The sequence below is a fragment of the Streptopelia decaocto genome, assembly GCF_964273445.1.
Source record: "Streptopelia decaocto genome assembly, chromosome: 1".
NCBI classification, from domain to species: Eukaryota; Metazoa; Chordata; class Aves; order Columbiformes; family Columbidae; genus Streptopelia; species Streptopelia decaocto.
In genome coordinates, this window is record NC_138663.1 from 32,945,828 (window position 1) to 32,968,330 (window position 22,503).

Consider the following 22,503-nt stretch of genomic DNA (forward strand, 5'->3'; position numbering starts at 1 on the left):
ATTTAAAGAAGAATAAAACAAATAACTGGGGTCCCAAACAACAGACCAACTGCCTCAGCACTGCAATGTCATCCATCACTGTACCTATATAGTCAATGCAGTCATCTGTATACAAACACACTACTATAGACATACTATTATGCCTCTGATCTAATAGGCATTGTTGCTTGGGAAGAAACTGGAAGGAACATGGTTATACCTGAAAAGGCATTGGAACTTACTATATAATGTTTCTCTTAGTAACCAGACATTAATTTTGGTACATATAAACACATCTATACAGATCTCTATACATATGTATATAGATACATATATGTGCACTATATCTGAAAGCAACATGAAAGAATCTGATTTATAGAAAGACTTGCTCTGACAGAAAAAACTGCAACTTGTTAGGGTGGAATACCTGATGCAGTATAGTGTCCTAGATATAAACCACTGTAGGCATGAACTTCAAAATCTGACTGGTTTTGGTACTCCCTTGGGCTGCAAAATCAGAGGTATTTCTTGTAGCAGGTTATATTTCAGTGGTAAAACAAAAAAAGCACCGCAAATAAGAAAAAAACCCTTCTGTACAGTATAATTATGTCACAAAGAAAAGTTATATTAATTTGGAAGTGCTTAGTAGCATGCTGTTCCTGTATACTAATGATAAAGGCAGCATTACTGAGATGCTCTGTACATCTATTGTCATGTGATGTGCCACTGAACTTTGCTATAAAAGTATGTTAAAAATCAAAAGGGTTATTTTTGGCTTGCTTTTTTTCCTGCTCATCATCTTTTATCTCCTCCCTGTTTTCAATTATGTTTACAGCTTTCAGAGTTGACAAAAAAAAATCTCTGAATGTAAAACAGTGTTGTGTTCCAGAATCTGATGATAGTTCAAAACAACAGACTTGATATATGAACTCAAATCAAGGTTGACTTCTTAATGCTGTGATGCTAAATGGCAGCAGTGTTAACTCCTGTAATTTGCTGCTTAGGTTGTATGACTGTCTCCCAATTCATCCTCACTCCCTAGTGTCTTTAAATCAATAGTGCTTACCAACTGTACTCCTTGCCTGCTTTTTTTTCCCCCTTACATTCCCCCCTTACATTCCCAGAAGAAAATTTGCCTTCCAGTACAAAACAATGCAACACACGGAATATTAACAATTCTGTAGTGATTTCCTAATTCGACTCAGTTTTGGAAAAACCGTCTATTTTCCCTAGCTCTCTGCCCAGTGCAACTCTTTTGCTGGATTCTGCTGGAGGAGCTGGGGCCAGTTGGCCACAAACCATGAAGGTGTCCACTGCGAATGCTCAGGGTAGTGAGGCCAGCTTGTTTTGCACAAATTCAGTTCCTAAGAGCTTCACATACAATATACTTCAGCTGGTTTCCACCCCTTCCTTTCCCTGTAAGCTCTACAGGCATGGAAGAATCATAGCTCCATTAGGGTGTTGGTTTTGAAAAGCTAATTTTGTAATCTTCATGTACATATACACATACACAAATAAATGTGTATTTACAATCAGCACAGTGAGCATACTAAGGCTTAAAACACATCTAGTGATAGTCCTCTAAGAAATAAAATTTAAAAAAAAATAAAAAATTATAAAACTAAACCAAATCAAATCAAATCAAAAAAACAAACCACAACAACAACAAAAAAACACACACAAAAAAAGCCAACCCAAACCAAACAAAAAAAAAAAACAAACCAAACAAAACAAAACAAAACAAAAACTATCACAAGACTACCAGAGAGGCAGCTGGTTTTCCATGGAAAGTGGAAAATGGCACCGATCTCCTGATGCACAGATGTTCAGCAGAAACATTAAAGTGCAGTTCACAAAATCAGCCAGCAGTTACAACATATGCCTCAGCTACTACCACAAATGATGCAACTCGTGTCTTTCATGGTTCTAGTTCACAACTCCATATTATATTAATGGTGTTGATTTGTATTTAAGTAACAACATCAGTCTTCGAGTAATTAGAGGCCTTATGTTCTTGGCATCAACAAACTGCCTAGGAGCCAGCTTTGGCACCCTCAAAAAATTCTACTTAAAGATCCAAAATCTCAAAAGCATTAAATAGAACTTTCTTAAAGCTATATTAGTGATTGCTTTGGCAGGTAAATAGCCACAGGAGACATAAAACGCTAATGGTTTTCATTTTGCAGTGAAAAATTAAAGCCAGAGCTACTTTGAGTCAAGGCTCCTCATTTAGAAGCATTCTAATGAATGCTTTCATTTTGCCAACATACCACATATTGAGGTTTTGCAAAATGTTTTATTTATAATTGCCTTTATTTCAAAGCCTTGCCTGTTCAATTGTTACCAAAAAAAACCCACCCCACAACTGATGAGGTTAGCTTCGAATTGAAGTGTTTCATTTGAACAAATCTGATATTTTTTTTCAAACGCATTTACAAAGATATTGTCCACACTTTTCAAACACTTACTGGAAAACAAAACTCTTTCCTACCCAGCTCTCTAGAAAACCTATACAGAATGCAAATGAAATAAAGTTGTTATTATTATCACTACTGTCACATTATTATATTACATTGGTAGCTAAAGACCCAAATCAAGCGTCAAAACTCCATTGCTGTACACCATGGACACATAGCTGATAAAAAGTTGCTTTTACAAACAGTTTGCAACTTCAACACTAAATTATATCACCACAAAAGATAATTCATATGAAAAGACTAAAATAACAGTCAAATGACAACTATTCACACAGAGATTGACCAAACTAAAAACATGCAATTCCATTCCCCCTTTTGCACTCTAAATATAAGCTTCATATACATGAGGTTAAGGTATTACAGATCAAGGAAGAGTGATTTCGGGCAGGGAGAGAGTCCAACATCTGTTCTCTTTCAAAGCTACCAAAATAAAAGCCTTTTCATCCTCCTTCCTGGTTGAAACACTGGTGTAGCCTTTTATTCACCTTTAAATACAAATGCACTAAGTACAACAGAAAACCTGATGCATTTATCTTAATTTTCCCCTGCCAAAAAGCCTAGTTAGCATGTTAATGCACATTAATGTCTTATTGTTTAGCCAGTAAGATGCTGAAGTCATATCAACAGGATGAATGCACCACTCCAATGGCTCTACACATTCAACAATAAAGACTTGTGTGCTTCAAGTCTGTGATGTGATACTGAGCCACCAGCTGTGATGTACTGACAACAATGTAGTCATGGAGATCATCAACCTGCTCTGTTCCCAGTGGAACAGATAAAAGAGGCATCTCTGGGAAAACTGGTTACTGCAAAAGTACTTGGAATCTGCACTTCAATGATTTATTTACACTTGCAAAAACATCAAAACAAAAAAAAAAATCCTTTCTTTATCCCCTCAAGCATTCAAACAAAATTGATGCAAAATATATAACCCAGGAAAAGTTCCTCTGTATTCCTTCTTCCTGCACCCTAATGAGTTTGCTTCCCCAGAGTGAAATTCCCAGTTATGTTTTACAGTCTCATTAATAAGAAGAGAACTTGACCTGCAATCTATAAATCATTGTTGACCGAAGCCTCACGCTAACAAACAAAGCCTTTCCTTAGGCCTCACTATCCATCATTGCCTTTATCCACCACAAAAGCCTGCCAGAACAAATGAGTCTGGTAGTAATTCAGTAAATCTGGGCTGTAAAGAGAGGATGCTATTTCTAGAACTGAGGATCCTTTATGGATAGTGCCCTGCCTCCAGCCATTGCCTTTAAAACTCAATGGTAGCTAGCATCAGTGATCTCCCCGATCACACTTACAGAGGCATACAGTGGGCAGGGAGATGCTCTTGCAGGATTTTGCAACAAATAATACTCAGTAGCTAGGAAGACAGCAAACAGGAGCATAAAAAGCTTTATCTATAAAAATTTATTTCATAAGTGCATAAAAAAATACCCTGAAAACAGGAGCAGAGTAGATTAGATCTATAATTTAAAAACAAGCAAAAAACCACTTTTTTTTTTGGTTAATGAAAGGTTCTGTCTTTGCAGCCCATAAATATGACACCCCATATTTACCTGCTACAGAGGATCATGCTTTTCCACCTCTCCCACACACCCTCCTAAGCAAACTTCCATCCTGACCCGACGTCTCCATTGCTAAGAGCAAGGGCATCACTTAGGCACCATTCCTGCGAATCTTGGGCTTCTGCTGAGAATCACAGGGATGGCTGTCGGTAACAATGGTCACCATAAAGGTCTTTCAGGCCCTTATTTTTATCACTGCTGACCTGACTTGTACGGAAATAGACAAGCTGGGAAAGGTTGAAACTTTCTCATCTGGTCCCTGGCCTAGAAAAAGGGCATCACAAGATCAGCAGATGTTACTCAGCAATTAAGGGACTACGAAAGAGAAGAATGAACGGTGTCCAATCATATCAACCGTTACCATTGAAAAAGATAAACGTGGACTTAAAACCAACACAACCTGTCCTGCATCCTGGACGGGGTGACAAAGGAAAAAAAGTTCTGTCCTTTTTCTTTCTTTTTGCGTTCCCTTCATAGGGAATAGCCCTTCTTTTCTCACCTTCTACCTCTGATATCAAGCTTTTCTGCTGTTTTCCTCTGTCATTCATTTTCTACCTGAGTAAGCTTGGTCCTCCCTCCAGATCCTGCTCACCTTGTCTCTCCTCCTGTCTTCAAACCATCCCCTCATCAACTCCTCCTCCTTAAAAGAAAAAAGATAGACCATAACTTCCATTACTTTGAAGGAAGATCCCACTAGCTTATCAATCTGTGAAAAGACTGGGCTTTTTCCTTTCATCACCAACACACTAACTCAAACTCTTACTTCCTAATTGCTCGAGTATAGTAAAACTTTCCAGTCCATTGCTCCAATAAAAGTGTTCACAGTAGGGTGTCTCCCACTTCCCTGACCGTATTTCTGAGCTCCTGTTCTCTCTAGGCTCCCTTCGCTTTCAGCTACAACCAGGTTTCAGTATCTCACATGCTTTGGTTTCCACAACACTGTCCTCCTATGTGTCTCTTCTTGCATGTACCCTTTCTCACTCGCTGTCTAAGAGGACAAAGTGTCTCACGGTTCTGGCACAGCCTTTGCTCCTTCTCCTCCCACTACTATTTCTAGGCTCTCCACCACCAGGCAAGTCTATGATTTGACTTCTGCTGTTACTGCCGTCAGTCACAAACCGATCACTGCACTTTTGTTTTGCTTTTCTTTATCAAATCCAGTGTAGCAGTTTTTCCAACTGACACATTCCACAAAGGATGTTAACGTCAACTTCCATCAAAATTGTCTATTTTCTCACAATCTCATACGTTATTTATTCCAGCTGACTGCACTCATCACTCCTACCCTCTATAGATAATCTTAGACTTTTTCTTCTCCTTTTATATATATCTATATAGCCCTGTGCCTTTGGTGTTAACAACAGTCAGTAAAAGACCTAGCTCCAACAGCTACATTACCAAGTGTTCACACATATATGATCTACCTTTGTTTTTTGTTGTCGTTTGGGTTATTATTATTTTTATTTTTCCAAGTTTTCTGTATTTGTGAATCTCCTCCCCCAAAAGAGAAAAGCACTAAAACCTAAGAAATCACAATATAACTAACATCATGAACCCACTACAAGAACATACCCCCATGCACTAAGTTGTTGATAAAACATACTCAGGGATACACAAAGACCAAGGAGAAAAAATAAAATAACTTTCCACCATCCCCATCATGCTGCTCTGAGCAAAGAACCTGGGCCACTAACAAGTCACTCTAGCCATGTGTAGGGAGGGTAAGAGGAAATGGGCAGCTACTTGTATCTATTGATTTTTATTGAATTATTAATGGACCTTAAGAGAAACAGGGTGAGCTAGATTATAAGTGTTAGCACTGTTGTAATTGAACTAATAAGAGGTTGTTATGTCTTGACTAGACTGCTAAAGCACCTGTTGAACTAAAAATAAATTCTAATTATTGGATCTTCACATAAGGTGGGCTCTTTCCTCACCCAAAACTAAACAGCATAGATAACTCATACACACATTGTACACTTTGTGGTGCTTTTCCATTCACATTATTTTAAATCTCTGATCTTTGTTTAAGTTGATTATTTCTGTCCATCTCCTGCAGCCTGAGACGGGGCTATTAGGACAGAAAGTACTTTTGAAATAAAGGCAAAGTCACTCAAGGTCTACATTCCTTGACAGAAGCTCTATACAGCTTTGAAAGGACAGAATACAACATTACAGCATTTCAGAAATATAATTTTTAACAGTACAAAGAGTTGTTTTTATTTCAACTTGCCCCAGTTTTTGAAAAGGAAGACAGACTGTTGAGATAAAACTGTCCTTGTTGAACATGCAGTAGGAGATTACTGTTCAACAGCAGCCCATGCAAGCGAGTTGCCTGGTAGAAAATGAAATCGGCATCTCAGTCTCATGAAAACATTACTGGACTCCACATACATTATGTAGTTTAAAAAATATATATCACACAGGAAATTTTTGAAAACAAATATTGTCTACCATCATGTAATGTTTTACTTGGCAAACTGCATCTTCTTACTATTTAATGTCTTATAATTAATTCATATGGTAATGTATAAATGATAAAACAAGTAATTATACATAGTTATCTGTCAGACAGGAAAGCATCTCAGGGGGGCTTTCCTTAGGCATCAAATAACTAGTCTGATGTAGCTGAATACTGCAAATAAAAAGGATGTTGTATATGATTAATTAGCGAATTCCAAAAATCAGCCTACTGAAACCCCAGTTCATGATCCATCCCCCTTCAACACTGCACTTGGTTTAAAATAGGTCTTTAAATTTGAATTGCAAAATAGTATTTTTCTTCTTTTTAAAGTATGACAGCTTCTCATAATTTTGAACTGTGAATGTCAAGAATTTAGAAATACTTGCCACTGTTAGTGTTTTTGTTTGCCCCTATTTTAAAAGAGGAATAAGAAGCACTAATATTTTTATACAGAAACTACAAATATATATCAGATTATTCATAGGAAGAGGCAGCTCAGACTGTACTGCACATGTGTTTTTTAAAACTCCTCATCAAATGAGAGAAGCACACATAACAGGATAGCATCTTGTCCTGGTTTTGGCTGGGATAGAGTTATTTTCCTTCCTAGTAGCTGGCATAGTGCTGTGTTTTGGATTTAGGATGAGAATAATGTGGATAACACACTGATGTTTTAGTTGCTGCTGAGCAGTGCTTCCACTAAGCCAAGGATGTTTCAGCTTTTCATACTGCCCTGCCCAGAAGTGGGCTGGGGATGCACAAGAAGCTGGGAGGAGACACAGCCAGGACAAATGATCATAACTGGCCAAAGGGATATTCCACACCACATGACGTCATGCTGAACAAAAAAACTGGGGGAAGTTGGCCGGAGGGTGGCAGCTGCTACTCAGAGACTCGCTGGGCATCAGTCAGCAGGTGGTGAGCAATTGCATTGTGCATCACTTGTTTTGTATATTATTTTATTATTACTATTATTCATTCCTTTCCTGTCCTATTAAAGTGTCTTTATCTCAACCCATGCATTTTACCTTTTTTCTGATTCTCTCCCTCATCCCACTGAGGCAGAGTAAGTGAATGGCTGTGTGGTGTTTAGCTGCCTGCCAGTTTAAACCCACAACATACCTGTAAGCTGTAGTAAGGCCCTTGATGGTGGGCTAGACTGTGTTTAAGGTTTGGATAGGGTCTAAAGCATGCAGCACATTCCTGAAAGATATCTAGTAAATAACTGCCTGTTGTACAGAAAGAAGTGGTGATATCACAACTCAGCTGTCTCTCCAATAATTCCACATTAGTTAAAGTACCATAGCAGATAGAATCACTGTGGCTGCTATTGCTCTGCACTCTTTATAAATTAATATTTATTTTAAATTCAGTTTGGTTTAATGCCAGGCATTTGTTCAAGCTCTTGGGGATCCAGCCTCTACGTATCATTATGACGTGTTGCACTTTTATACTGAGGTTTTAAAACTTACAAAAGAAAACCATCCAGCTGGCTGTGCATATTTCATCACAGTGACAACATCTAATTCTTCCAGTAGTCAACTCCCAGCTACTAGTGAAAACTGGAAACAAAATTAAGGTTGTATTTTCTTTTCTCTTTGCTTTGAGGTTACAGATTTAAGCAACTTGTATGAAAGCTTCCACCTTAATTTCTTATTTAAAAACAAAATGCAATATATGCTTTTATTGCTGTTGGAAAAGGGCTGCTCTCAATACAACAAAGCATCTCCTGATCAAGCACTGGTAGCACAGAGGAGTTTCAAAGAGTTTCCAAGAGGCTCCCTTCATATGATTAATCTCAGCTTTTTTTTTATCATAGTAACATCACTGTCAGTGATGCGTGGATGATAAAATCAGTCTGATCATACTTTCTGTAGAAGTAATTAAAATCACATCTGAATCACATCCTGCAATTTGTACACATACAAATTATCCCACTGTTACAGGTGGTAGAACTATCTGTACCCCAGTATGCACCACGCTTTATGAAAAGGTGTCAGGGATACTACTCACATGCTTTAAGTTAGGAATATGCTTTATTATCTTCCTGAGTAGGAGCCACGGCAGACAAGAAGGACTTCGCCTACACTGACACATTAGAACTGGCACGGTAATTCTTAGTGTTTAGATTTCTCATTAACATAAAGATGGAAATAAGATGACACTTACTGTCTTTGCTGTAAAAAATATTAATAATTAACAATATACTAATATTATTTAATATTAATGTTTAATTTTAATATTAATAATGTTTAATTACTTCTTAATAGCTATTTGGAAATAACATTCTGCCCTCCTGGAGTGAAAGTTTTTCTTTCTGCTTGATTAGTTTTCCAACCCAACCCAAAACGACAAGGTAATGACTCAAACACTGCCAGCTGATAGAGATGGAAATCTTTATTTCTTAGCTATATGTAATGCTATTGCCACATCTCACTTACAAAAAAGAATTTATGGATGGAGAAGCTTGGGTAACCGTCTCAGTTCCACAAAACTGGCAGTATTCCAGACTCTCACCCAAAAAATGTGGTGCATATTATGAAGAGAGGAAAGCTAGCAAGTAGCCCAATACTACTTATTAAAGACCTAGAGGACTTAATAGAATACATTTTAATACTCTGGGGTTCATCTTCATTACAGAGCTCTCTATCTAACTTAAGCTTTTATCAACATTACACTTGCTTAAAGAAAATATACATGGTTTATTACTGCACTCAGCCAATATGCTGCAACATGTATCCTATTGCAATTTGAGTATCATTATTTATCTTTTGTAACATTTCTTCTCTTCACTGCAATCTGTAGAAATCAGGCTCATTCTAAAAATGTACTTTATTTTTGTAATCCAGTAGGTAAAAACAGGATTAACAATAAGATTAACAATAGATTGTAATAATTAGATAAGTGAAGATGTGTAATGTTTCTGTTGTTGAGGAAGAGAGTTGAATAATACATTATTATTTTTACCCGAACACAGGGATAAATTAGTAAATCTTTGCAGGCAGAATGAGAACATACAGCTCTGAGATGAGGGAAATCTGATGAGGTCCAACCAAATGGCTCTTCCAACATGCTTCAGATATCTACTCTGGAAAGAGACAATTCATCCTCTAACACTGTTTAGTTTCCTCCACTGATGATGACTTAAACCAAGCAGCTTATTCAAAAGTAGATTTCTAAACTGAAGACCTTCTCCCCTTGAGAGACAATCATCAGTTAAGCTGATGTAATCCTCAAATGTAGAAGTCATTCAGTCTTTGGACTCATTTCAGCTGCTACACTTGAAACTGGGACAAACACAGCAACATCAGAGAAACTAGGAGAGTTACTGAGGAAAAAGCACAAATAACAATAAAAATGGAAAATGTTTTCACAAAAAAAATTGTTTAATAATATTAAATGATCCCAAATTGTTAAGTTAGCTAGGTTGTGTAATGTGCAACTAGCACAACTAAATTCCCAAATATCAGAAAATAAACATTAGGGTCCACACACCCATAAGGTAAATATGTGATGTATGGAGGGTGGACCCTGTTCAGCAATTCATCAACAAGTGAGCAATGCTCACTTGTTTCCCCTGCCAGTGGGATGGAAGGGAGAATCAAAGAGCAAAAGTGAGAAAAAACTCATGAATTGAGATAAAGACCATTTAATAAGTGAACTGGGAAAAGGGGAAAAAAAGGTGATTCAAAGGCAATCACTCTCCATCTCCCCCCAGCAGATTGATGCCCAGCCAGTCTTGGAGCAACAGCCACCTCAGAAAGAGTACCCCCGTTTTTACTGCTGAGCATGATGTCATATGGTCTGGGATATCCCTTCAGTCAGCTGGGCTCAGCTGTCCCAGCTGCGCCCCCTCCCAATCTCTTGCCCACCCCCAGCCCACTCACTGCGGGGGAAGTGAGAAACAGAGACGGCCTTAGCACTGCACAAGAACTGCTCAGCAACAGCTAAAACGTCCAGTGTCGTCAACGCTGTTCTAGTCACAAATCTAAAACACAGCAACATACTATGAAGAAAATTAACTCCATCCCAGCCAAAATCAGTACAAGGTGTAAAGCAGCCTCTGCATTGGGTAAAATCCTCTTGATAAAGAAGCAAATAATTTTTGTCAGATAATGTTCAGTCCTGGTGCTGATAGAAGATTTCTGTATTCTCCTATATTCTTTCTTGAGCTTACTCTCATCTCTATTTAATCAGCAATCCTTGGTAACACTTCTGAAGTGAAATCAGATTTTGCACAGAGATAGCTGAGTGGTATTATTAAATCAGAAAATCAGAGTTCAAGCAATACTTCAAAGTGCAGTCTCCAAAGGGTACAAGTAACACCTCCTCCCCAAACATATTTTTTGTGGACTGCCAAAAGTGCCATGGCGCAGTGGATGAAAACAGCTTAGGTTAAAGGATCTGGGAAAAATACCTAAAGCTGCCACCGGCAGACTATTTGCAAACCCATCTTATTTGAAATATAGGTATATTTCACTCCTCTAGATGTATCAGAATATCTTGGCAGCCAAGAGTCACAAACTTTATGCTTAAAAAGTTTTTCAGCATGACTCTATCACTACAACTGTGGTGGGCATTGAACACTATTTGAAATATAATACATCCTAAAGGGCAGTCATCACTTTGAGAGCACTGCAGGTGTTGCTTCAGGAAAAACTACTTACACTTTATCAGAACTTCTGTTTCTGTAAAATGTTGATGATAGGTAGGCTATACACCAAGGGTGCTGTACTCAGAAGCACCTACACATGGGCAACACAGCCTAATCCATATCCAGCCTGCCCGTAAGGTATTTCAAATTGCATAATAACCCGAGGCATAAAATAAATTTCAGAGTACTTGGAATAAGGCTTAGAGCATGTAAATGAAGAAATACCAACTCTTTAAGTATTGCTTTTAACAGCCCTCTGAGGGAAAGCTAAATGTGACATAAATATTAACAAATATTATTATTATAAAACAGAAAGGTATCTACCATAACAGTATCTAGAGACATCACACAGATTTGGAAAAGTACCAGCTCTTTCTAGGACAGAAGCCAAACTCTTCAATCATTCAGATGAAATTTATGCAGCTTTTCCAGACCCATACTGAAACCAGCTTAGAGTATTTTTGGGCTTATTCTTCTACCTTAAGGAGAAATTCTGCCAAGGGGAGCATCATTACTTCTGTTTATTATTTGAATTTTGACAGTGCTGAGGCACAAATCGGGATTGTATTTAGTGAAGTTTGGCTCTAACACAGAATCAATGACATCCAATTTTGTAGTATACCTGAAGTTTGTAAAGTGTGAACATAGAAACAGTTATCATACCCATGGGCTCCGGCCATTACAAAAAGCCTTCTCTGAAAGGCTTTTTGTTAAGTTGACATTTCTACACTTGGCATTGCTTGTAATTAAAGCCACAATAGTGGCACAGTGAAGAAAGGATATGTGGTCAGAGGCTGGGACCATTTCAGCCTTTTCAGATGAGGGACAGGACTCTAAAAAGACGTGGTGTTACACTATTGCTATTGCGCCCTTTGCTATTACATTGTTTAATAGTAAGGTAGAAGTCTTTTTCCAGAAATAAAAAACTCAGTGTTCAATGAGACATTTGGGCTGGAAAAAGGGATACAATACAGAAAGCACACCTCTGAAAAAACACGGGTATTTCAGTCCCCTGCCCCTCCTCTTCCACAAAAACAACCCTAAAGTTTTAGTCTGTGACCCCATTTCTCCTTGCAGCATATGACCTGCGCACCCAGTCAAGGATGGTCAGCCAAGGCCAGTTCTGGACCCATGTACCATGTGCACACAGTTCAAGTGCGGTGCCCATGCTGCAGCTACAGTCCATAACCAGCAGCAAAGCCGAGCTGTTCTTCCTGCTGAGCTGGCTTTGCCCTTGGCTGGAACAACCTCGCCTGGCAGAGACCCAATCTCATGAGCTTTGCTCACATGGGCACATCTTCCTACTGCGACTTACTCCCATTACCTTCAAGGTGAGTAAGTGTTCCTGGATCAGGCCCTAAATCATACACATTTTTAAGAGATAATGCATCAAAAAATAATACAATTATTATTTTTATGAAAATAATATGTCCCAACTTTTTATTCACTTATACAAGTTTTTTGAAAGCACTTAAACGGATTGATAATTACCACTCAGAAACAATGTCATTTGCCCACACAGAAGCAACTGGGACAAAAAATCTTCTCAAAAAATCATCATACTAAATGCAAGTACTGCACAAACTCGTAAATCCACTTATAATACGAATGCATCAGTCTCATACATGATAATCTACTGCGTCCTCATCTAAATATTTCACCACCAATGCTGATCAAAATGCTTATTTTCTTTTTGCTTATGACATGCCTGGCAAACTCCACACATAGCAACAGACTCAAAATGCGGAGATCACTAAGAAAGCACAACTTGCTTTTCTGCTTTCACTCAGCAAAGTAACAATAGAGCTGTGGAAAAGAACCTTCTTAAAGCACCAGTTTTCACCCTAACTCCAGTGACTCCCCGGAAAAGGAAATGGTTGATGAGTTCCCAGAAATGCAGATCAGCAGCCTTAAGCTTCAACATAGTCTCCAGGGCCTACAGGATAAAACGTGGCTGATGTTGCAACACAGAACAAGCTATACAGCTGGTCCTGCTGTCAGATGTCTCCCGGGACATGATGAGGCCAAGGGTTTTGCTTCTGCATGATTTTTAGTTCTCAAAACAGGCTTCTGTCAGAAGGTTTACCATAAACATTAAGCAGAGAGGTATGCAAAGCTGAATTAATTACATTCTCCTTTCCTGAAAACATTAATGAATTCTCAAATCTAAATCTACAGATGAGCATTCCCACTGACATTAATGCAGCTACTAACTCAAGTAAGCTTCAGATATTAGCTTTTGCAGAGTTCAGCCAAAGCAACAGTCTTAAAAGGCCCTGTTTCATCCCATTTAATTGTGCATCACCAGATAACAACCCAGGTGTTAGGTGGGACTCCAGAGTACCTTAGACTCTCTTCACAGATGCTTGACTTTCACATAGCAGGCTAAATCTGAATGAACCTTTAGTCAAAGGCCATCCTGCTAGGAACACTTAAGCTTTATGGTAAGAATGCACTAGTATTAGTGTTTGCAGAATCAGGGTTTTCATGAGGAAGAGCAACAGTTTGCACAAAAGTGAAGAGATTGTGCAGAGGACCTTGGCTCTCCTTGCTAGAGTGGAAATGGGTTTTTTCACAGGATTATGCTACATTGTAAAGAGACAAATTATAGAGGTTTCTCTTCTGATTCAATAGCTTTTTGCTTCCTGATACCAAAAGAGCAGCTCAAATAATAAATAATTACTCAGTATGATTAACAATACCAGCATCTAGCCTATAGCATTTACTTACTCCCTGTGGAGAAAGGGAACAGGCAGCAGTGAAAAGATAAACTAAACGTTAAACTAATACGCTATTCAAATGGTTGACTTTTAGGTTGCCTGAATATCGGAATACCATTTAAAAAAAAAAAAAAAAGGAAAACTTTAATATAGAAGCATGTTTCTAATTCAAGACCTCAGCTATATTAACTTGCCACTTTGACACCGATCAGATTTTTTTTTTTAAAGAACTTAATTGGAGATAATTATTTTACTTGATTAATATGCCGCATATCTAATTAACTGCATTTAATAGGCCTATCACTTTGACAAGTCGTGAATCAATACATTCATCCCACAGTAATTTATACAGGGGGGCAAGCATCTGTACAAAGTATTACCTTCGCAGTAGGCATTGTCCTCTCGAAGGGCTCGGAAGCCGTCTCGGCAGATACAGACAGCTCTATCATCTAGGTTTCGGCAGACAGAATGTTCCATACAATTATGTCCTTCAGTGCAAAAGTCATGGCCTGCACAGAAACAGAGATGACTGAGGGTTAAAAAGAATCCAGGGATTATAAAACATCCCTGTCAAAGACAGTCCTATGTTTTTTTCAGTGAGGTCAAAGAATACCTTTCTATTGTCTGTGAGATATAGAAAAATAAATTGTACCAAGCATGAAACAGATGAAAGAAGTGGTAAAGGCCACAAGAACAGACTGTCTCTTGGTCTTCGATTCAGTTTCAGGTTATGGCATTGATCTAAGGCAGCTGGATAGGAGGCTTGCTTAAATCACCTTACGGTCTCCTTGTCGTTGTTAAGTACTTTTACAGGACACTTCTTAATTATATATTTTTCTTAAGTTTCTTCTTTGTTGTTGTTGTTTGGACATTTATAAAAGAGCTTGATCACTTAGACACTCAGTAGCTCATTTTCTTTTACTAGTGGTATTACTTTTCTTCCTAGCACTTTTTGTTCCCAGGGGCATTTATAAAATCCTTCCACATTTAACCAAAAGTCTTTGATTAAATTGGACTTGTTTTGCTTTTCTCTTCCTCTTATTTGTTCCTTCCAAGCTTCACCGACTGAATACTCTTCCTTGATTGCACCATCCTTTCCATTTCAGATAAATTAATTTTTAAAACTTACATTTTAGCCATCCCTATTTCCTATTTTCTTATTTTTTCACTTCTATTTTTCCTGAGTGTGGGTGTTTTCCACCGCATCTTAATTACAAATTTTTAAGATCCTAAAGTTCTTTTCCAGGCTGGAAGATTTAGGTTCAGCCTTTCAACTATGTAGGTTTTTTTTTATTCCTTATGTCACATCTCATGAAATCTAATATTGCCAAGTTGCTTAACACCATTAAATCATCCTTTATTACACTGAATTCAAGTTGGTTGTAGTAACCGACTTGAAGCTTCCACAATTTCTACATCTGTCCATGAAGGTGTGAAGCCTGTCTCCTTCATTGTTTTTCTCAACAACTTCATTTTTTTTCCAATATCCTTCTTTAACTGAAGCATCAGAAGTGGCCAAGCAGCAGTACTTCAATGTTGTTTTCCAGTAACTATTTTGTTCTTTCAAAACCTCCCACAGGAGAACTGGGGAATGTGAGTGAGGCTCAGGGGGGCAAGACTGATGTAACAGCAACAGCTTCAGAAGGCAAGGTGCAACCAAGCTGCAATACAGGCCTCTTACAAAATAACAAGCAAGCACTTGTTGACAGTAAAGATTATTATTTTTATCACTCCACCTGGATTCTGCTTCATATTCTGCTATGAAAGAGCTTCTACCCTTAACTTTACAGAAGGTATGTTAAATGAGCACAACAAGCAGGACAACGTAAGGGAGTCTGCTCGGAGGTCAGGTTGGAGACGTGATTTGCACATGGGCAGTTCAGGAACATTGTGAAGCAACACGGACCAAGCAAAACAAGACAAGAGAAATGGAAGAGCCCATAAAGACAGAATGTTTTAGGATTGAGACCCAGGGACATGGTCACAATGCAAACAGCACACACCTACTAAGATATGAAAGGCAGATGTTTTTCTTTCTCTCTTTTCTGCTGTGGATTGTCTCCCTGTAACCTAGAGATGCGCTTAGATAATGTTACTTAAGTATCATAATTTACTGTAGCTACCATGCTGCTGTTATCTAACTCAGGACATCAAGAAGCAAAAAGCTCTACACTTTTACTAGTGTTAGAGGGTCTTTAATACTCACTGATAACAGCAGAAGTGTGTGTGTCAAGAGCAACCTCTGGACACGGTGACATCTACTCTTCGCCTTTTTGTTGTCTTCCTCATTGAAGCCCAAGTTAATGACAAAGCAATATTCTTATTTATTTATTTCCTGTATCAAACTTCAGTATTAAATAACTAAGAATGTACATGTTAACCAGAAACGGCAAGGGCTTTTTAATTTGATTTTTTTGTTTTCTTAAGATTCTTAACACTTACATATCAGTTGTATTAATTAACAAAATATATGCTGCTGAATAATAGTGTACAGCTGCTTCTTGCTTAAAGAATAAGCTCCATAGCTCCTGAGAGGCCAAGCTAGCATGGCTCTGGTAGGACTGAAAATGTTCAGAAAACACTCACCTGACATATATTAAAATTTTCTAGCTATATCAGGCACAAAAAACTAGAATTATTTTCTCTAAGCCACTGAAGATTTTATAGAAAATCATCATTAAAAAATCCTTTTTGACTGTGATAGATTTCAAGAAGTACCAACATCTGTTACATTCTTTTCTTCTACTTTCTTATCTCTGCTTGATATCATTAATCATATCCTTCATGTTTGTGGTGAGTTGCACAGAAACAAGTATAGCTGCACTCTGCTTTTCATTGAAGTATACCTAAAAACCAGCCCACGAGTCTCACATCTGCTTTCAAGCCAGGTATCAATTTATCATTATTTAGCTATAGAAGAAACAGACATAGCCCCTTGCAGATGCAATTGCTCAAAGCTTTGAAGATACCAGTATTGGTCCAGATCAAAAGAGTGGGCTAAAGACAGAGCACTTCATGCACCTCTCCCCTTTGGTCAGGATCCATCTGCATGTAACACACAAAGGTACAAAAATGTTCCCCAAAGCTTCTGCTCCTAGATGCAGGCTACAACCCCAAATAGGTAAACTCCAGTCTTCAATCAACTGCATATCATGAATAGTTCTCAGAAACGGACATCTCAAAGCATCTCAGAAAGATGCTGAGGAACATGGACATTTCTCCAGTCTCATTTTGTCTGAACACAGGAGTGGGTGAAGGGTAGAAAATCACTAATTATGTATATGATTTCTTTGACTTTTCACCCACTTTTGGCTAGAATGATAAGTGCCAGTAAACATTCCCCAGAATTTACACTGTTGGACATTTTGCAAACAATTTTCAGATGCCACAATGTAGATGTTATCTATCCAGCTTTCCAAGATGTATAGTGATTATCACGAGTAGGAGTGTCACATTCAAAATTATAAGAAAAAAATCTATATAACCTATAAGAATGGAAAATTACACTGAGCTTATATATATACAGCTATTACCTTACCTTTACAGATTTTGCAGCAACTGTGAGATAAGGGGATCTGTTGAGATTCTGGGCAGTTCAAAGCTGCACAACTGTCTTTTGGAATACGCTGCATTTTGTGGTCCTGTTAAATTGAGGTTACAGGTTAATATCGTGGGAGAAGAAATACGGTTAAATGATAACTTGAGTTTTAGCATTATAATGTACAAACAAAAACCTGCCTATTCCAAACTCCAGGTACCTTCAAATAACATTTGAAAGGACAACATAGCACAAGAGAAGCATCAGCAACTCCCTTATACTCCAACCTTTTCAAGCAAGCAGAAGTGCGGCAACAGCTCTCATTCGCCTTGTCTGAGCTGTAAAACAACTTGCCTCAGAAGTTTCTCTTAAAGTTATGCCTGAAAGAGTAACAATTAGGCAGCAGATTCCAGAATCAACAGTCCTTATAATGAGTACTCTTAAGCAGCTTCTTATTTATACAGCAAGTTAAATCAAACTTGAATATATCTGCTGTCAACACTGTGGTAGTAACACTGAAGGAAACTGGCATTGATTCCCTATTCTGAAAGGGAGGGTTTTTCAGCTAAGTTTGGATCAGGTGGTGTGACCACATGAAAAGTTTGCCTTAGCAATCCAGCTACTGCAGATGTGCCACCTTTAGGCTCCCTCGGGCCCTAATTAATGTGTCTTGCAGTGCTCTAGTCATGATATGGAAAAGACAGAAAACAGGGCAAACAATATGTTCCTCAGAGGCATCTGCCTTAAAATCAGCAATCTGGTTAAAATATGAGCTCACTGAACTCAGAATCCCGTATTTCTGCATGCAATAAAAGTGTGTAAAATCATGCGTGTTCCATTGCATGTGTTATTCTTATGGCTCTAGTATTTAATTTTAAATCCTCCTTAAGCATGAAATATAAAGATGAAACATGAACACTATGGCCAACATTGAAATTACTGCTCAAACTTTACCTTAAACCATCTTGACAGAGAAACCAACCCTAAACCTGATAATACAGTAAAGAAAACCAGCCACATGTGTGTTGTATGCCAGGACAAGCGAAACCCAGCAATCTCACAAAATAAAGAAAAAAAAAAAAAAGAAAAAAGAAATAATAACAATTAGAGTAGTCTGGATTGTATTTCATTCTTTTACTAAGTTGGAAGAGAATTTTTCATTCACTTGTGTTATAATATTCGAACAGAAAAGCGTGTGCCTATAGCAGGCACAACTGCAGCAGTCGAACAAAACATAAAATGATGTTTAGAATTGCATACACACAAAAAGAAGAAGAAATGTAGCAACCCTACATTGCCTTGTTAACACCATTATAAGCCTTCAAGCATGAAATCAGCACTTGTGCCATTCCTATTAAGTCTTTCTGGAGCCGAAGTCATTAATTATATCCTTTTATGAGAACTTTGATTGTAACAAAATAGTGCCCACCACTGACCTCCTAACTGACCAACACCGTTTACAGTATGGGGATTTTCTGCTCTGAATTATCATTCGCAAGGCTGTTCAGCAGAAACTGTATGTACTTCAGTTCTTGAAAAAGCTGCATTTGAATCAGTCAAAGTTGCTGCTTAATATTTCTGCCAGGACACTCAGGCAGCCCACCAGCAAACAAGTATAATCAACAAAATACAGACTAGCACAGTCAACAGAGGTATTTTGTTCATCCAGTATCGCACTTGCCAGCTGCAAGAAATGCGAGGCAACATCACATAAATTTTGATGGTTGTTAATTAGACCCATTGACTAATCACAGAATTCACGTCCCAGGTGTCATGTTGAAAATACGAGCTCATGGTCCTGAAAAGTGTATGACTGAATTCAAAATTATTTCTGGTCAGCTTCTCCTTTCCTTTCTCAAAAGGGTTTCAAATCACTTACTCTAGGAATTAAGCTTACAAAGATGAAAATCAACAGCAGTAGGACAACGGTCCCCAGTTCTATTTTGTAAACCACTGTTTTTCACAACTGTATGAAATAGTCTTTTGAGATTTCCAGAAACCAGTCCAACAGACAGCTGCAGTGTGGCCAGGGCAGTTGCTCCCCTCTCTTTCTCTGCCCTAGAAATATGCACTCGTGTTTTCAACGCGACCCTGCAGCATGTGGCTCTGTAACTAGACTGAATTCCTCCCCATCCCTCCCCTGGAAAGGCAGCGTGGGACCCACTGCAGCCGTTTGTGTAATTCTCAATCCATAGCCATCCCTGTGGTATATTTTGCCCTTAAAGAGCATTTGTGCTCTGAGAAGCAACTCTGTTCTTGCAGAAGGACAAGACTGACTCAGCATCAGGCGTGTTCTCTTTACAAATAAAACAACAACCCTACCCATTTCCATCACTAAAAATACAACACACCTGGTGTGCCAGCTCTTCTACATCTTTTTCATCTAGCTTTTCCTCTAAGGATTATCCTGAATTCCAAATTATGCCCCCATCAGGTTTGTGCATCTCTCATACCTGAGTACATAACTTTGAAGCATAACATTGCACATGTGTGAATGGAAACATAACATAGTCTGCTGGCTTTTTATTACTGACGATGGAGATGATACCTAAGGAGGATAGAATGCAGTTTGATTGCCAAGCTGCTTAATCAAAGCTTGCAACTACGCAAAGTAAATTTATTTGCAAAATTTGATGTGGAACTCAATAAGACAAAATAAACATAGGACCCCTTAGATGTCCTTTGTTGCTATTTCCTAAGGTAGACCTGTCTGTATTTCAACAGCTTCTTTCAGTGTGACTTTGATATTTCTAACATGCAACATTTTTATTTTTTTATCAACAGTATTCTTACCTTGCACTGAAACAGAACACAATCCCCTGAGCTTGAATACACCGTTTCTCTTTGTCCTTCAAAGTAGGTTCTGCCTTCAAATATGCACACCGCTTCAGGAGAAAATAAAAGAAAAAAAACACAACAATTTTGTAAAAAAATACTAGTCCTTTGCTTAAAGAACTGACACATTTTCCTAAAGATAACTGCATTTCAAAATGAAAAGACTAAGACAGCTGCAAGAATATTCTAAACCATCTGTAGGAGTCTGGATATCACAAGAAAAAAACAAACAAACAAACAAACAAAAAAACAGAGGAAAAAAATAAACAAACCCACAAACTACACACATAAGCAGAAGGTGAAGGATGCTGAAGCGATACAGAATACTGGTGGCTACCAGGAGGCCAGAAGGGCTGTGTCCCAGGTCACGCCAGGGAAGCTACAACTGTGGGCAACACAGCTTGGGGTGACGAGGGAAACAGAGCTGTAAGAGCAGCACAAGGGGCATTAATAGATAATCAGTTTCTTGAAGAGGAATGTTGTATGATGGGGGGTGATCACTGGAGCCACATGTTTATTTCTTGTCACAGCCCTTTGATGGCTCATCTCCCCATATAGGTATTTGTATATTCGTATCTTCATTATCCAGTTAACAACCACTACTGCTGAGGGTATATGAATTTTATTGTACAGGAACTGACCTTTAGTGACCATCTCCTTTTTTTTTTCCCCAACACAAGTAGGATCAAGTCTCTGACTATCAAATGACAGCAGGACCCCCCAGGCTTGGTGTTTGTGGCCTCATGCCACTCCTGCACCCTGGCAGTGCCAGGTGTTACAGCAGGGTGCTGACACAGCTCATACTGGATTGCTCACTAAAGTTCTTATTCAGTATTTAAGGGTCATATAAAATACTTTTACAGCAAACCGTCTTCCTATTTTTTTTTTAAATTGGTCCATTACTGCAATTACATTATGCAAAGTATAAAGACTAAGTAAAGTGACTGCTAGGTACAGAAAATTGGATGTTTGTCTGTTGCTTAGGACACAGTCAAGGCTCATCAAGTAAGTATAATCATGAAATAACGGAGCAGGTTACCATTTTCAAGTTCCAGATTACATGTTAGAGGCCTAATTTGCTAGTTGTTGATTTGGAGATGTAAACCAATTATACTATGATTCAGTCACAGAGAGATTTATCTATTCTGCTTAAACAGACCACAGTTTGTAGGCAACTTAAAAATATCTAGAAGTACAAGAGTTTTTTATTGCATGACCTATATTAATTACCATTACTGCTGTTATTTTCAGCTCTCCTTTTATTTTAACTTACAGGTCCTTGATTTTATAGACTTATTATTTTGTCAGCATGTAAAAAGTCAGCTCTTGGAACTGATGTTGAAAAAGTGATGGTCAAAGTCATAAAAAGTTTTTTTTTTCAATTTTCAAAAAATATTTCTTATAATATATAAAATATCTTGTGTGATATACACCTGCACAGCACTTTCAAGAAGCAACTACACAGCACGTTGCAACACCCCACATCCCACTGCAGAGTTTGCAGTCAGATTTAATAAAAGAAGTACAGAAACGAGTTACAGAAGAGTCCAGAGGAGAGTCCTGGGGCTAACAGAAGGAGTAAGTTTGTAAAACATCCACAAAGAAAGGTCATAAAGAGTCAAAAAAGCTCAATACATGCGACTTTTCTCTCATAGAAACAAGCTCTTCTAGAAGGAAGCATGTGAAAAAAAACCTGTATAAATCTTTACTGGGGACCAGCACATCTTGAATCCAGATAGGATAACGCAATCACCCAGTCATATATATCATCTCCTATATATTACTGGCCATGACACTAAACTGAAATACCCATATATTAAGCCCCTTCCTTTGCCCTACACATTTCAAGCTTCAAAGAACTACCTGTCACAGGAAAAGACGAAGCACAGCAATGCCTGAGGACCACACAATGGCAATGGATTGATAACACATCCTCGTGTTTCCAATAGGCAGACTGAGTGTGTTCACATGAACAGGCAAAAGAAATCAAGATCACTGTCATTCTGTCTTGGAAGAAAACACTCTCCTGAATATTCCTAACATACGAATAGGATCACCCAGGCACCTTAAAAAGCAGTATACATACTTTTGTAAATATAGATACTATCATGGATCATAGTCCACTGAATCCAGTCTCTTTATCAATGATAACAAGCCTCCTATTCTTCAGAGAAACTTAGAAAATAATGTACATAGAAAAAACATCAAAAGAACACATCCAAGCTTAGTGTGAAATCAGGACATTAATTCTTGATTCCA

General features: G+C 38.1%; 1 protein-coding gene across 2 annotated transcripts in view; it reads right to left on the reverse strand.

Moving 5' to 3' along the window:
- Window positions 1-22,503, reverse strand: part of NELL2 (neural EGFL like 2) — a 152,785-nt gene that overhangs the window by 68,559 nt on the left and 61,723 nt on the right. For both annotated transcript variants that reach the window (XM_082043446.1, XM_082043445.1), the window contains exons 10-12: window positions 20,203-20,294; window positions 17,410-17,512; window positions 14,252-14,380 (exon numbers count right to left, since the gene is read on the reverse strand). In XM_082043446.1, the coding sequence (XP_081899572.1) occupies window positions 14,252-14,380; window positions 17,410-17,512; window positions 20,203-20,294 (324 nt within the window). The remainder of the gene's footprint in view (window positions 1-14,251; window positions 14,381-17,409; window positions 17,513-20,202; window positions 20,295-22,503) is intronic.